At 42.7% G+C, this 15,013-nt stretch overlaps 1 protein-coding gene across 4 annotated transcripts in view; it reads left to right on the top strand.

The window, feature by feature from the left end:
• DYM (dymeclin) overlaps window positions 1-15,013 on the top strand; it is a 241,013-nt gene that overhangs the window by 42,354 nt on the left and 183,646 nt on the right. For all 4 annotated transcript variants that reach the window (XM_063319472.1, XM_063319471.1, XM_063319469.1 and 1 more), the window contains 2 exons: window positions 5,555-5,680; window positions 7,847-7,989. In XM_063319472.1, the coding sequence (XP_063175542.1) occupies window positions 5,555-5,680; window positions 7,847-7,989 (269 nt within the window). The remainder of the gene's footprint in view (window positions 1-5,554; window positions 5,681-7,846; window positions 7,990-15,013) is intronic.

Below are 15,013 nucleotides of genomic sequence, written 5' to 3'. Positions count from 1 at the left end.
ATGGTTTGGAATGGAACGAGGAGACGCCGGGACACTGGGGAGCCGAGGTTTTACCAGGCCCATGGTTTTTGTTCTGTGGGCTTCATTGCAGTGTTTGGAAACAGTAATTATGCTAATACCTCTCTCCCCTTAAGAATTTAGATACAGAAGCTGCTGGTAGCATCAGACTCCTGATCTTTTAAGGTCTCTTCCAACCCAAACCATTCTGTGATTTTACGATTCTAAACGGGTCCTATTGTTTTTACTTGAGTCTGCAAACAAGAGTATTTTGGGTTTTGTATTTTCCCCATAGGCTATGATCGCCGGATGACCTTGCTATGACAACCTTCACGTTTTGGTCCGCTTTAGACTCCAGCATTTTCTTTGTAGCTCAGAAGCAAATCCACTTTGAAACCTCATGGTGTGTCGTGGTGTGGCATCTGTTGGCTACGTGGCACCAGTTGGTGCCTGGACTTGTCTGTGGGTGCAAGCAAGTAACGGCCAGTGGTCAAGCTAGTGCAGTTGGAAGAGTTATCGCTCAGGCAGGTTGCCTTAACTGGCTGCTTGTGCGTGCTCTTTTCCTTTCTCTACCGCAAAAAAGATCTTTTATTTTTGTTAAAATGACTGTTTTGACCATAGACCTCTCTTTCAGACATTCGGAACTTTTGAAGTGCACTGTCAGTGTTGTGGTATATACTTGAAATAACTGCCTGTAAAAGGGCAAGCTGAAATCTTGGTCCACTTCAAGCAGATAAAACCTTGTGATAAGCAGAGAGATGGACTGATGCGGTTCTCCAGCCCCAAAAGCCTGAAGGTTTGATGGAATTTAAAAGTCTGCCGCTGCAATTAATAAATAAAATAAATCAATAAAAATATATGTTCTTGATGGAAGATGAGAAGAGAAGTGTTAGACTCTCTAGTTTGCATCCTGGAAGAATTAGTTACTCTACGAATTTCTTCTGAAGCAGTACATTTTTTGTAGAATCGTAGAATCATAGAACGCGTTGGGTTGGAAGGGACCTCTAAAGCCCATCTAGTCCAACCCCCCTGCAGTGAGCAGGGACATTTTCCACTAGTTCAGATTGCTCAGAGCCTCACCAAGCCTGGCCTTGAATGTCTCCAGGGATGGGGCCTCCACCACCTCTCTGGGCAACCTGGGCCAGTGTCTCACCATCCTCAGTGTAAAAAACTTTTTAAATCTAAATTAAATGCTGCTTTAAAGGAGTCCTCCCAGGGCCAAAGGTCTCTCCAGGAGGAGCCCAGGATCTGTGTGGTCTACCTGACAAAAAGGATTAAGATGGAAAGTTTAACCGACTTCTTAGAATTTTTGTCATACGATTTTCCGGAGTTGTTGTCTAAAGATCACTAAAATACAAATAGTACGTGGTTGTTTAATTTTAAAAGCTTTTCAGCGAAGTTGAAATGATCTGATATCATGGCTTTTGGAAGGAATCCCTTGACGTTATCAACTGTTTCGCATTGAAATGTAGATACTGAAACGTGTGTTAAATACATACGCACACCTATATTATGCCAGCATCTAGGAATCTTGCCTTTTGGAGCTCAAGTCACCATTTTCTGAAGAATTCCTAATTTCAGATAATCGCGGATACGTAGATATGTCTTTCGCTTTAGAGACTAAATGTGTATATATAAGGTTTTGTGGCCAGAACTCAGTTTTAACCTTCGTGCGAGAACCCGGACCAATTCCATCTGGTTAAAGAAACGGGCGCTTCCTTTGTGTCGCGCTGTAAGAAATGGGATAGCGAGGAGGAATGGCTACTTGTAGTGAAGAAAGAACCCAAATGCAGGAGAGAAACGATTGCCGTGATTTCTAGAGCTCAGTCTATGCCAGGTTGTTTCCTCATTAAATTAGTAGGTCTTAAAGGGGGAAAAACATTCATATCCGTTAGGTTTTTTTACCCGATATGGGAATATATCCCCCAGTAGGAAGTAGAGAGAGGGAAAAAAAAAAAAAAGAAAGCACTGAGAATAACTATTAAAATCTCCAAAAGAGAATATCCAGAAGGAGGGGAAAAAAAAAACCCCAAAATCTATGTACGGTTTGGTACATTGTTCTGTGAAGCCCGTTTACTTGGGACGTGAGCTTTAGATGCGTTCTGTGGATTTTTTCGTTTGTTTTATAAGACACTTGGGAAGGGGAAAGAAAAAACCCAAAAACAAACCCACAGAAACTCAAAACATCGTGCAGTTCTGGTTTTCTGAAAGAAATAGCTAAATAATTTTGACATGTAATTGATACATGGCCTCATTATTTCTACTTTCCTCCTTATCTGCAAGCAAACAGTTTTCAGAGGAAGTTGGAGATCAGCAGAAATTCCATGTAAAAGTCATTCTATATGACCGATAGCTTTGAATAAAAAAAAAATAAAAAAATATATATATATATTCCAAAACAAAACCACCTATTCTGTAGCCTCTCAGTATAAATAAACAGTATTTTCTTTGAAGTTAAAAGAGGTTCCTGGTAGTTGTTGTGACCCTTTAGAAATGCTGGAGTTTCAGAAAACTGTACATTTGACCCTTGGCGGTGAAAATAATTTTGCTCTGAAGCTTTATCCTTGTGCTGATAAATGAAGGGTGACTGTAGCTGAGGGGTTACCCCAGATATCAGGGCTCCGGTTGTGTTTGTGTCAGAGCGGGTTTAATTTGAACAGATTCGACAGGTTGAGCGGAAAGTTTCTGCAGTTAAACGTGCCCTCGCTGGGTTTTTGAATAGCAAGAAAATTGGAATAAGTCACTAACTGGAGCTGCGTGAATTTTGCTTTATTTCTGGTGGTGTTTTTTTTTTTTCTTTCAGAGTTATATAAGGGTATTGAAAGCAGATTTAAGAAAAAAATAATTAGAAAAATTATTACTTAATGCATGACAGTAACCTCTTTGTTTATTTCTTTAGGCTGAATCTTATAAAAATAGGAAAGAATTGTGTAATGTCTCCTCCGATTTGCTATTCCGCTTGTATGGTTTGTCAGAAAACGAAATGAATGAATGATTGAGATGGAGAAAAAGCATCCTAGCCACTGAAATGTGGTTCCTCTCAGCAAAGTGACCCAGCTGGTTTGGATGTTGCGGCATGTCACGAAGTCACCCTTTTCATTCATCAGCCCGGGGTTGGAGACTGTATTCTTGTATTCTCAGCCTTGGTAATGACAGGCTTCTGAATTTTATTTTTTCCGTAGCTAAAAAGTATTTTTTTTTTCCAAGCTGTTGTTTTTATTTTGACAGGAAAGTATTTCTTACTTATCTTTTTTTTTGCTGGTGGCTAAAGTTCTAATAATCATAGAGTCGTCTAGGTTGGAAGGGGCCTTTGAGATCGTCGAGTCCAACCATCAACCCAACACTGGCAAAAACCCTCACTAAAATATATCTCTAAGCGCTATGTCTACCCATCTTTTAAATAAATCAGTACATATAGATTTTTTTTTTTTATTTTTTTTCCCCTGCTTGGGATGGACGTGGGCAGTGGATTGCGAAACGTCCCGATTTCGGAGAGGGGAGCGGGAGCCGTTCCCAGCTCAGCCTTGCTTCTGGCTGGGGTGGATTTGCAGTGGAACCAGATCACAGCGTAACCTCTGGCCCGATCTAATTATCGGCATTTACACTGGCCAAACTTCCTCAGTAGTGGGCAAAAAGTCAGGTAACTCACCAAAACGAGAAGTAATTACGATGTACTTCATGATTTTTAAGGAAGAATGTTATGCAAGCGGCAGGGCTCTTCCTGACCTGTAACTGAAAATGTTAACGCGTTCCAACAGTTAAATCATGCGAGAGAAAATAAAAACAGTGAGTTTGCATAACCTTCACTTTCAAAAACATTTCTGTATCGGAGGTAGTGCCGTTCTGCCGACTGCGCTCCAGGAAATTGTGATTCCAGTTTGCTCCTGACTTTGAGCAAGTAACTCGCACCCTCTTTGCTCAGAAACTCCGGCCTGGAGCTACTGCAGAACAGCTTAGTTTAGGCACTCTACACACCCCGATGCACAAAACTTCTCGTTCTTTACAGTAATACATGTTATTTACAGTATTTCTAGCAGCGCGCTTGAGAATATTAAGTTATTTGAGTGTGCTAAAAGTCAGACTGATTTCGTCGAAACAAAATCCAGTTCATTTTAGTAACGACCACACCAGTCCTGATCCTGAGACGCGTCAAGAGTTTTACTCCAGACAGTTTTTTTTGTTTTGTTTTTTTTTTCTGTGGTTAATTTATTTTTCTTTCAAGGCAGGTTGTACTGTGGTTTTCTACCCATTGTTATTTGAAAGAGCACTTTGGTTTGTCTATGCTTGTTTTAACTGTTAAGAGTCAAAATTTTGGAAGGTGACATTGTAACAAAGAAAAATATAACATCACTGCTTAAACACACAGTGATGCTGGGTTTTGTTTGGTTTGTTTTTAATTTTAAATAAAGATACTATAAAATCTTTGTGTTTGAGAAGTATATATAGATTTTGCATTTCCAGTAGGTCCAGGGATCAATTATCCCCCTCGATAATTGACGCCGGACACCTGTAACTTAATGGTGTTGGATTGCGATGCGTGTTGTGGAAATGAAATAGTAACGGTGGGGGAACCATTAAAAGTACTTAATAACCATCGTTCTAATGGTTTACAGGATGGTGCTGTTGAACCAAACGAAATAGCTCCTTACTTCTGGAGGAGGGGAAAAAAAAAAACGGTCTTTGGTTGAAAGCAAAAATGGTGCTGGCTTATGTCCAAGTTATTGTGTTTTAAAAGGTTTCATGGAGTCTGCAATTTATTACCGATTAAGGAGGCAAATGCCATTGTTTTTTCCCCCCCCTTTTGAAAAATGAGGTGCGTGACAAGGTCGTCGTAGGCAGAGGTGGGAACAGAAAGCACAAGGTATCCCCAATAGTGGATCTCTCTCTCATCCATTTTGCTGCACAGCCTTTCCTAATTAACCTTACCTTAATGAGCTTTGTTAAATTATCTGGTGTCAGTATTTAATCATTACAGCACGTTCTTTGGCATTGGCTGTAATAGCTTCACTCTTACCTCAAAAATACCATTGAAAACTGAACAACTGTAGGTAGTATCTTGATATCCTGAGCATTTCTTAAACTAGTGTTTGTATATTATATTCCTTTCTTAGGGATCCCCTTTTCCTGGCGGATGGAGCTGTGTTTGGCCACCCGGACATTTCCCCGACTTACCGTGATGGTTTTATGCCAACTGTATTTTAACAGGACAAAGGACACGCTTTTGAGATGTATTTATTATTTTTAGAGTGAAGTGTAGTCTGAAAATTGCAGCCGTAATGTTCTGGGCAATACCTCGATATTTTTACATTGTCTTGTCTTTTTGGCATCTAAAAAAAAAAAAAAATGCTTATGTTTAAGAAAAGCATCCCATTGTTGTACAAAATGATTCTGGGTTTTTCGAATTTGTTGTTTACGTGTTCCCAATTGAAACTCGCTGTGCGAAACAGGGTGTAACATCAGGTGAAGCTACCGAGTCTTCTTGGAAGTCAATTTGTAAACAAACCCAGTGGATCAATCTTTATAAATTTTCCTTTTTTTTTTTTCCCCCCCCCCGCAGAGATATTACATACAGCATTTCCTTGGAAGCTGTGACGACTCTCATCGTCTTCCTCTCCTGCCAGTTATTCCACAAAGAAATTCTACGAGAGAGCATCATTCACAAATACCTGATGCACGGTCGATGGTACGTCGCGTTCTAGGGGGGTAACTTAGGGCTAAAGCGAACGCTTCTGATGCCTTGTTCAGGCTGTTTGTGCTTCAAAAGAAAAGACAGCGACGTACATTTAGATAGAAAACTTGTTTTGCTCAAAAAAAAAAAAAAACCCAACCCCAGAACACAAAACCAAACATCTGTAAAGCCTGCTGGAAGGGTTCAGGTTTAAATCTCACAGCCCAGACTTCAGTGAAACTGTTTTGGAGGCCATTTTCACTTTTTGAGGGTAATTTCATTGACTTAAAACAGCTTTTACGTTTCAGCGTGGGTTTTTTTGATTCAGCTGTGGGGCTTGTCCTGTAACGCCGCAGTTTAGAGAACCCACGTGCCTCAGAAATGCTAAGGAGCCTTCTTGTGTTACAAATAAATAGCAGCCTCCCAAAAGATAGCACGTATGTGCTACACCGGGTTTTAAGACGCAATAGTGGAAATACTTAGGAGGTGGTAAACTCGGTTGTGTGAATAATACCACTTGTTCTGGCGAGTCGGTTGTTTTGTTTAAATCCTTTGTCGTGGTGGCTTGTACGTGTTTTAGGCTACCATCCATCCTCTTTCAACTTTAAATTCTGTGTGGGCAGCTTGTTGGTAAATGTATCTGTTGCCTGGTTTTCTGAAAGTTCTACTAGATGTAAGAGAGGTCCTGCTCCGGGGTGACATGCAGGGAGAGGAGGGAGGCAGAGGGAGCCCAGGGCAGACTTCAGTAGTGGGCGGGGAGAGCAATTGGAGGCAGAAGAGCCTCGGTGTTTGTGGGGTTTGGTGGTACTTCAACTGAAGGAATTGCGGGTTTGGGGCAAAATCAGAATGGTTTGGGTTGGAAGGGACCTTAAAGTAGTAGTGTAGTTCCACCCCCCTGCCCTGGGCAGGGACACCTCCCACCACACCAGGTTGCTCCAAGCCCCGGCCAACCTGGCCTTGAACCCCTCCAGGGATGGGGCAGCCACAGCTTCTCTGGGCAACCTGGGCCAGGGGCTCACCACCCTCACAGCAAACAATTTCTTCCTCAGATCTCATCTCAATCTCCCCTCTTCCAGTTTAAAACCATTCCCCCTCGTCCCATGGCTCCCCTCCCTGCTCCAGAGTCCCTCCCCAGCTTTCCTGGAGCCCCTTGAGGGAATGGAAGGGGCTGGAAGGTCTCCGCGGAGCCTTCTCTTCTCCAGGCTGAGCCCCCCCAGCTCTCTCAGCCTGTCCTCCCAGCAGAGGGGCTGCAGCCCTCCCAGCATCTCTGGGGCCTCCTCTGGCCCCCCTCCAACAGCTCCGTGTCCTTCTGCTGTTGGTGCCCCAGAGCTGGAGGCAGCGCTGCAGGGAGATCTCCCCCGAGCGGAGCAGAGGGGCAGAATCACCACCTTCCACCTCCCTTCTCTTGGCAGAAGAGATAGTATGTGTAGGTCTAAGTTGGGAGCAGCAGGTACCTGGCCTCTGGGGAGAGAGGTGGGAATTTGGGCAATGGGAAGGGTTGGAGGGGCACTGCTTAGAGGGGACTGGAGGACATCATAACACAGCCCCTGTCTGTCCGCCTCTGAATCATTTGGGCACGGGATCCAGCTATTTGTTTCTGTGGAAATCCTTCTCCGTTTTGTAATTACGGTGACCTTTTATTTAAATCCAACAAATTTTACGTGCGTTTGTCAGAATCATTGATGGGAGGTCAGCTGTTTCACTGGTCTTTGCAAATTGGGCCCAGCTGCACACACAGCCAAAAATACGGGGTGGGGGTTGTGTGGAGAACAGCTATTGTTACCTGTCCTGTGCAACCAAAGCATGGAGTGAAAACTGAACGAATACAATGGTTTTTTTTTCCTTGCATAAATATTTTTCCCGTTGTGTCTTGAGGTAAAGGACTACAATGATTCCAGAAATCTAACGACTGATTTAAAAGTAGTATTGAAAAAAAGAAAACAAACAGTACGTTTCCACGATCCGGCTGTGGAAGTTGCTCCTGCTGAGCCCTGCTGAAGTCGGGGCAGCTTCGCATGAGCGAGACCTTGGCGTTCTTTCCCTTTCCAGTCTGCTGGAGACTGGGAGAGTTGCTGTCTGTGTTCAATGCCAAACGCCAGCCTTCTGCACCCTGCCCGGGCTTTGTTGCGCCAATTTCTGCGGGTTGTGAGTCAACTAAAGCTGTTTTCTTTCTCTTTTCAGTCTCCCGTATACCAGCAGACTTGTGAAAACTTTACTATATAATTTCATTAGACAAGAAAGAAGCCCTCCTCCGGGGACCCATGTCTTTCAGCCGCAGACAGACGGAGGAGGACTGCTTTACGGAATCGCCTCTGGGGTGGCGAGTGAGTCTTCCTTTCTATAAACTATATTTCAAACCTTATGAAGTGTTGCCTTCTATGTCACCTCTTACAAACACACCTGTAGCCTGTTTCTTTTTCAACAAGTGATACCAGTATAAAAAAAGCTGTCCACAGGCCTGCTTGGATTGTAATCGTATGTGGTCCATCTCAAGATGAGTTAGGACCCGTAACGATGATGCCTGCAGGACACCACATGGTAAAAGCAGCGCTTAGTCCCTATTTTTCTTTTATTGAGACATTAAAAAAAAGAGCCCCAACCAACCAACTCGTGCCCCATGTGATAAATCACACGCCTTGAGTTACTTAAAATGTACGAAATAGTTTTATTTGCGTCTTTTATTCTTCATAATTGCTCAGTTAGGGTAGGGTGACCCGCCCTGCGGCTCTGCTTGAGCAGAAGGTTGGCCTAGGTGGCTTCAAGAGGTCCCTTCCCAGGCTGAAGGGTTCTGTGATGTAAGGGAGTGGCATAAATAGGGATTTTTATCACATATTTTAGTGTATGCCTTTCCCAGTAGGTTGACTAATGTTTTTTCCTGAATGGGATGACTAGACTCTGACCTTTTGTGGGCGAACTGTTTGCTATAGAGAGATACCGCCTGAAGAATATAAAAGACTTGATGCCATTTTTTTGTTAAGAAAAAGGGTTCTCGTGGGGTTTTTTTGTACTATATACTGCGTTTTGGTTGGTGGTTCCTCTCTTCCCCGCACCAGATGTGTTTTATTGGTGTGTGTATTACATATAAAAATCCTTCCTAAAGGTTTTTCTTTTCCATCTGATAGGAATAAAATACAACACGTTGCGAACAATAAAGGTACACGTTATTTTCTTTTTCCCCGATAACCTAAGTAAACACTTTCCGAGTCATTTGCTGTTAAAACTGATGCTATTTATTTTGCTCTTTTGTGCAATCCATTCACTGTCAGCATCCCTAAGGGATATTAAAGTTCAGGCCGCAAAATGGTCTGCCAGAAAATGTTTTACAGCCTGTGACAGTGCGCGTGGATCTCCTCATGGAGGCAGTAAAAGAGCACGTCTCTCGAACCGGGTGCAGCGTAGCCTAAACGTGTCGCCGCTTCTGCGTAAGATGAGGTTACCCGCAGCTCAGTGTGCTGCTGGAACACGCGCCGCCCTTCTGGTTTCCAGTTTACGTGCCCAAGGGTCGACCGCTGCGATGGTTGGGTTGTGCCTGTAATGTAAATGCATCAAAAAAACAGTTGCTTGGTTTGCAGTTTATTTAAACAGAGAAGAGAAATTAATTAAATTGTTCCCTAAAACCTTTTTATTCGAGAGTCCCAGCAGGTATGTTCCCTTCCTTTTTTTCAATTGCTAGAAAAATTTGCACTTAAAACGTTTTTCCGAAGCAGTTTTCAGTACGTGGTTTGTTGTACTTGTGCTTGTGACTGAAGAGCGGTTCTCACCGCGTGTTTTGATACCTCTACTTACCTGATGGGTTTATTCTTCTTGGTTCTAACCTCCCGCGTGAGTGTCTTTCTGCCTTAGTGCTACCACAGGCAAAATAGCGCTGCTTTTTCCACCCCCCCCCCCCCCCCCCCCCCGCCTTCTGATTACTTGATTGAGTTGTGAAGTCCATCCACGCTGCCACCGCTCCCGCCTTCCTCTGTGGCTCCTCTGATATTGTATCCCCCCCCGATTTTTTTTTTTTTTTTACTTCTTGTATATCGAGTTTGTATTTCTTAATGCAAACTCTCCAGGTTTTAGCCTACGGCTGTTCTTGTCTCTTCCTACACTTCCACCCCCTTCACTCCTCTTGAACCATTCCCTTAACAACTCCCTTGGCATACTCCTACGCTTATTTTCCTGCTTCTTTCCTGAGTACCTGAAGTGCCAGCTCCTTCTCCCAGTGAATTAAGTATCTTCATTTCAAGCTTTAAGTAAAAGAGCCTTTATAAAGAGCTTTCTAATGACCTGCCTGGGAAAGGGTGGGGGGGTGTGTGCGTGTGTGGAAGAAGTACCACACCCTGTTAGAAAACAGAAATACTTTTTGTGCCCAAACGATTGTTTAATTTTTCTTTTTGCGTCTGATTATTTGCCTGGATGCCATGTTGGACTACGGATGAAACTTGGCCGCGATGGGATTGGTTGAGTAAATGGCATATTTGCACGCCCATTACCATCTCCAAATTAACCCTTTGCAATCTTTTCTTCTATATCGCAGCAAGTACATGGGTAGAGCGAAATGCAGCTTAGGAGACAGCAACACAAACTGATAGTCTGTGATGGAACAGAAACAAGCTTTGAGCAATGAACGGATGTGGAAGACTTAGACGCGATGTCTGCATTGTGTTATTTTTGCGTATTTTGTAATCTTCACAGGGTAAGAATTGAAAGAAGAATGGAAGAATTGAAAATTTTTGTTGCTCAATGTCTTTTAAATAACCACAGAATGCTTAAAACAAGTTTAGTGAAATAGTCAAAATATAATCTATTTGGGATCAAAGGAGGTAGGAGCCAGGTTTTAAGGATTCATTTTTTGTATGAGAGTTGGAGGCCTAAAATAATTATTGTACTTGTTAATTTGAAATAATTTAACTTGATACCACAGTCATCTGTGTTACCATGTATTACATTGCGCGTATTTTTGTAGACACTTGCACAACAGCGGTAGATCAACACTCTTAGAAGCGCTGTACTTCAAATCCACCCCCCCCTTTTCCTTCCTTGTGATTCAGCAGAAGTGAGAATTAGCCACGATACGAGACCAAGTTTACCCTTTCCCACAGTTAACCTTCTACTGCTTCTCGTCCTTCATAGCCTGCTTTTTTTTTTTTTTTTTTCCCCCTCTCAACCCTGAAAATCCATACGGGCAACGTCTTCCCGCCGATGACTTCTCCTTGGTTTGCCCTCTGACTGCCTGCGAGTACCTTTCTCCATCCTGTATATAAAATACCTTGATTAGAATTGTATTGCCAATTATGTTACCCTCCAGCAGTTAAATAAGCAATTGTGGGTTTGGAAGGGGGGGGGGGGGAAATAGCGATATTTTAACTTCATTAAGGACATTCTTTTATACTGAGTCAACTTTGCTTTGTCTTTGCAGTCTTGCTGTAGGTCTGCAAAATAATTGTAAAGAGCTGCTGCTACGTTGTCGATGCATAAATGACATCCGTATACGTGGCAGTAGAGATTGGACCTCATATATTAGACATTAGAAATTCATTTCTCTTGGTTCACGTGGTACGTTGAACCAACTTGCCTCCAAAAATTAATTTTTTTCTTATTGGATTTTAATCCCCTCCTTTTTTTTGGAGTATTACTAGCATTTGCCGGTTCACGGTCCGCAATTGACCAAGTTGAGAGAACTTTTTGTGGGCGAGCAAAGTTTTGTTTTGTTTGTTTTTTTAATTAGTCATTTGATTTCTTGCAAAATAAATTTCATGTTACAGTGAGGAACTGCCAAACAGATGATAACGCTGAGAAAGGAAACTGCGGGTGCCACTCAAAACTGTTGAAAAATGAGTCGGTTTCAATGGTTTCATTCGAAAGAGTTGATCCAGTTTATATTTTGCTATTAAAAAAGCAAGAACGCTTCAGTGCATCTTGCAGTACTCTAGTAGTTACTGCAACGGTAAGATCTCGTTGACTTAGTTTGTGCTGTTTAGATGATTATAAATGTAGCGTTGTACCTGTAAGAAATGAATGAAAAGGCAGTAGCCGGATTCATCTTCGTTAATCACCTGAGCAATCATCATAACTAATCTGGCCCACAAATGTACTGTTGTAGCATTAATATAAATTGCAGAATTCGGGGTATAGTGGTCAATAATGACTCGTTTTCTCATGTCTGTGCTCTTTGGTTGGAACTGGAAAACATTCCTGCCCGTTAATGACTTTCTATCCTGTAAGTATCTACTTCACTTTGCATTATGTCATTTGGCATTTGCGTATTTGGAGGCATCTGATGGCCTGTGGTGTATTGTCTGTGACTTACATATAGCTTATTCCTGTATTTTTTGGTGCTACTTTCTGGTTAATAGCAACACTTGCGTGGTTATCTTTAATTTCCCAAGAAAACTATTTATTCGTATTTAGCGTTGTACGTTAATATCTTTTTCCTCTTCAGTTTGATGTGGTCTGAATTGTAATATCTAGATTAAAACACGTCAAAGTAGAGAGGCACAAAAAGCTGCTAATGATGTGTCTGTTATTACGATTCCACCGAGGTGTGTTGTGTTTTTTTTTTTTTTCCTCCTAACAAATATTTCAGGCTGGCTGTTTCTCCCATCCAGAGCTTTTTCATGATGTGTCACAGATCTGGTGTAGGATCTGCTACGTAACTCCAACCTCGTCTGTCTCCCCGGTGCTTAGTCAATCTTTAATTGCCTGTTTGTGCTCACCAGAATGAAAATGTAGATCTGCGACTTCTTTCCCCCTTCTCTCTGTTCATCTTCCTTCTTGCTTAGTCTGTAACGGCGTCATCTTCTTGTCACTGTAATCGTGGCATTTTGACCTGCCTGAATGCAAAGATTTAGATAGTGTCCGGATCTTTAACCTTTTTCTTAGTTTCTCTAAAGATGTGTCTAAACTGGAGCGAAATGTGTGGCTGCAGCTCAAACCCACGTCGTTTGAGACTGAGTAGTTGATAATTAATAGTGGTGTAATAGCTGTGGCAGGCTCAGTCTCCAGAAGCTGCCCAGCAGCTTCCTCCTGACTGAAACCTGTGCTGTGGTGCCGTGAGTTCCATAGGAGCTGGTTTGAAGTTGGGCTGAACCGCCATCAGAGCGGTGCCTGAATGTGTCCCCGTTGAGAGCCCTCGTTGACTTTTTCCATGAGATAAAACTCATCTTCTGTCTTAATCGCAGCAGCACAGTAAAACATTGCCTCTGGCGTAAACCTCTGCAGGCCAGAGATGTGTTCACTGTCAAGCTCTTCATACTTCCTTTGATATAGAATCGTGGAATGGTTTGGGTTGGAAGAACCTAAAGATCATTTAATTCCAACCCTGGGCAGGGACCTCCCACCAGCCCAGGTTGCTCCAAGCCCCGGCCGACCTGGCCTTGAACCCCTCCAGGGGGTTCAAACCGTTCCCCCTCGTCCCATGGCTCCCCTCCCTGCTCCAGAGTCCCTCCCCAGCTTTCCTGGAGCCCCTTGAGGGACTGGCAGGGGCTGGAAGGTCTCCGCGGAGCCTTCTCTTCTCCAGGCTGAACCCCCCCAGCTCTCTCAGCCTGTCCTCCCAGCAGAGGGGCTCCAGCCCTCCCAGCATCTCTGGGGCCTCCTCTGGCCCTGTCGAATTGATCTTTCTTGTAATCTTCACCAACGTATTTTTGACACTAAACCATCAGTGATGTAGAACCAGCTGGACAGGTAGCAGAGACTTTTGCTGTGGGACCTCTGCTCTTTTCATAGGTGCTGATGACACTGATAGCGAAGCATCCTTGGCCAGAAGAGCAATTTGTACTGTAAGGTCCTGGGCTTGATAGTTCTTGGAAGCTTTCTATTGACTCTCCTGAGACTTAGACATTGACAGGGAACAAACAGTAGGGTTTTTTTCCTTTCCTTGGGAGACCTAGAAGCTCCTGGAAGACCGTTGGCTGCCGCCAGTCCACCGTGACACCAGTGACTTGTCTCTTGCCCTGTGTGTAGAATTTAAGCTCTTTTAAGGTAGGGACCGTGGTTGGGAATGTACAGAGCGTATTTCCAATACATAGCGTAGCGAGGCTGTGGTTCGTGACTAGAGCTTCTGATTTCTGTGGTCGGACAAATCATAATTATAACCATATGTTCCAACTTGTTTACTGAGAGCGCTGCAGCAAGTTTCACGAGGTGTGTTGGTGATTTATCTCCCTGACATTTATCCTGATATTCCAAAACCTGAGCAGCTTCAAATAACCCATTATAAAAAAGAAAAAAAAAAAAAAAGAGAACCTGTTGGCTCAAAAATGATTTTTCTTCTTTAATTCTTCAGGGGAAATTGCTTGTTAAAGGAAACCAAGAATCAAGCTGATGTATTGTAATAACAAAAGTTTTAAAACATGATATCTTGCAAGCGCTAGGGCTGGGAGAAAGGAATTTTATGCTGGTGAAAAGGAGGCATTTCATGCTTTCCAAACTCTTCTCAGCTCTAGAGAATTACAGAAATGGAGGTAAATACAATGCTTTAATTATAAAATTTCAATAATCAGTTAATTATTTTTTTTTAAAAAAGTGTCATACTTGAGTTTTTCTTAAAGTCCTACACATTCCAGCTAGGGAATGGTAAGAAATCTGTACCTCTTGGCTTTGTGATCCAGTGTCAACAAGCGTGTTCATCTCCTTTATAGCATTTACTTTATCCATAAATGTGAAAATGCTTTAAAAAGCTTGTAAACACCGTTATTTCCACTTCATTTTTGAACATATAAAGGGGCTTGACCATGCCATCCAAGAAACGGACCAAAATTTGGGAATCAAAGCCTTGAGGTTCGGCATCTTCTTCCGGTAGGCCACAGTGCTGCTCACGAAGTATTCACAAATCTGAAATTTTTTGGTGGTTCATCCTTCTGGGTGATAAATAAAGAGTATGTAGGGTTAATATGTGACCGAAAGGGTGGGGTGTTTTGCATGAATATGGAATATTAAGGTAACACCTGTGACTTACAACTCCGTAAGGCATTCATTCTTCATAATTTTGAAAATATCTGCGGTGAACCGCTGAGGAGGGGGTGTTCTGCTGCACCACTTCTGGCGAAAATGGCTCAGTTCAGGAGAAAGGATGGTCTGTTTGGTTTCAGGTGCACTGATACCACGTTATAAACGGCTTTACTCTTCATATCTGATTACTGGCGGGTCCCTGGGGAGGGATTGGAAAGTGAACGGACAAGAGAAACTGAGTTGCAATCCAGGTTGGGGTGAGGAACATCGAGAAAGCACGATAGATTTTTTTTTTTTTTCCCTTATTGCTCCGTGTCTGCTAATAGATTAAATTCATCCAAAGCCACGTTTGTTGTTAAATTACGCATTAACTTGTTTCTCTCCATCCTCCTCCTGCCGGATTCTCGTGTAGCACCT

This window comes from Chroicocephalus ridibundus, chromosome Z, assembly GCF_963924245.1.
Source record: "Chroicocephalus ridibundus chromosome Z, bChrRid1.1, whole genome shotgun sequence".
Classification (NCBI taxonomy): Eukaryota; Metazoa; Chordata; class Aves; order Charadriiformes; family Laridae; genus Chroicocephalus; species Chroicocephalus ridibundus.
Note: the sequence above shows the minus strand (reverse complement) of the source record. Positions and strands in the feature narration are given on the sequence as shown.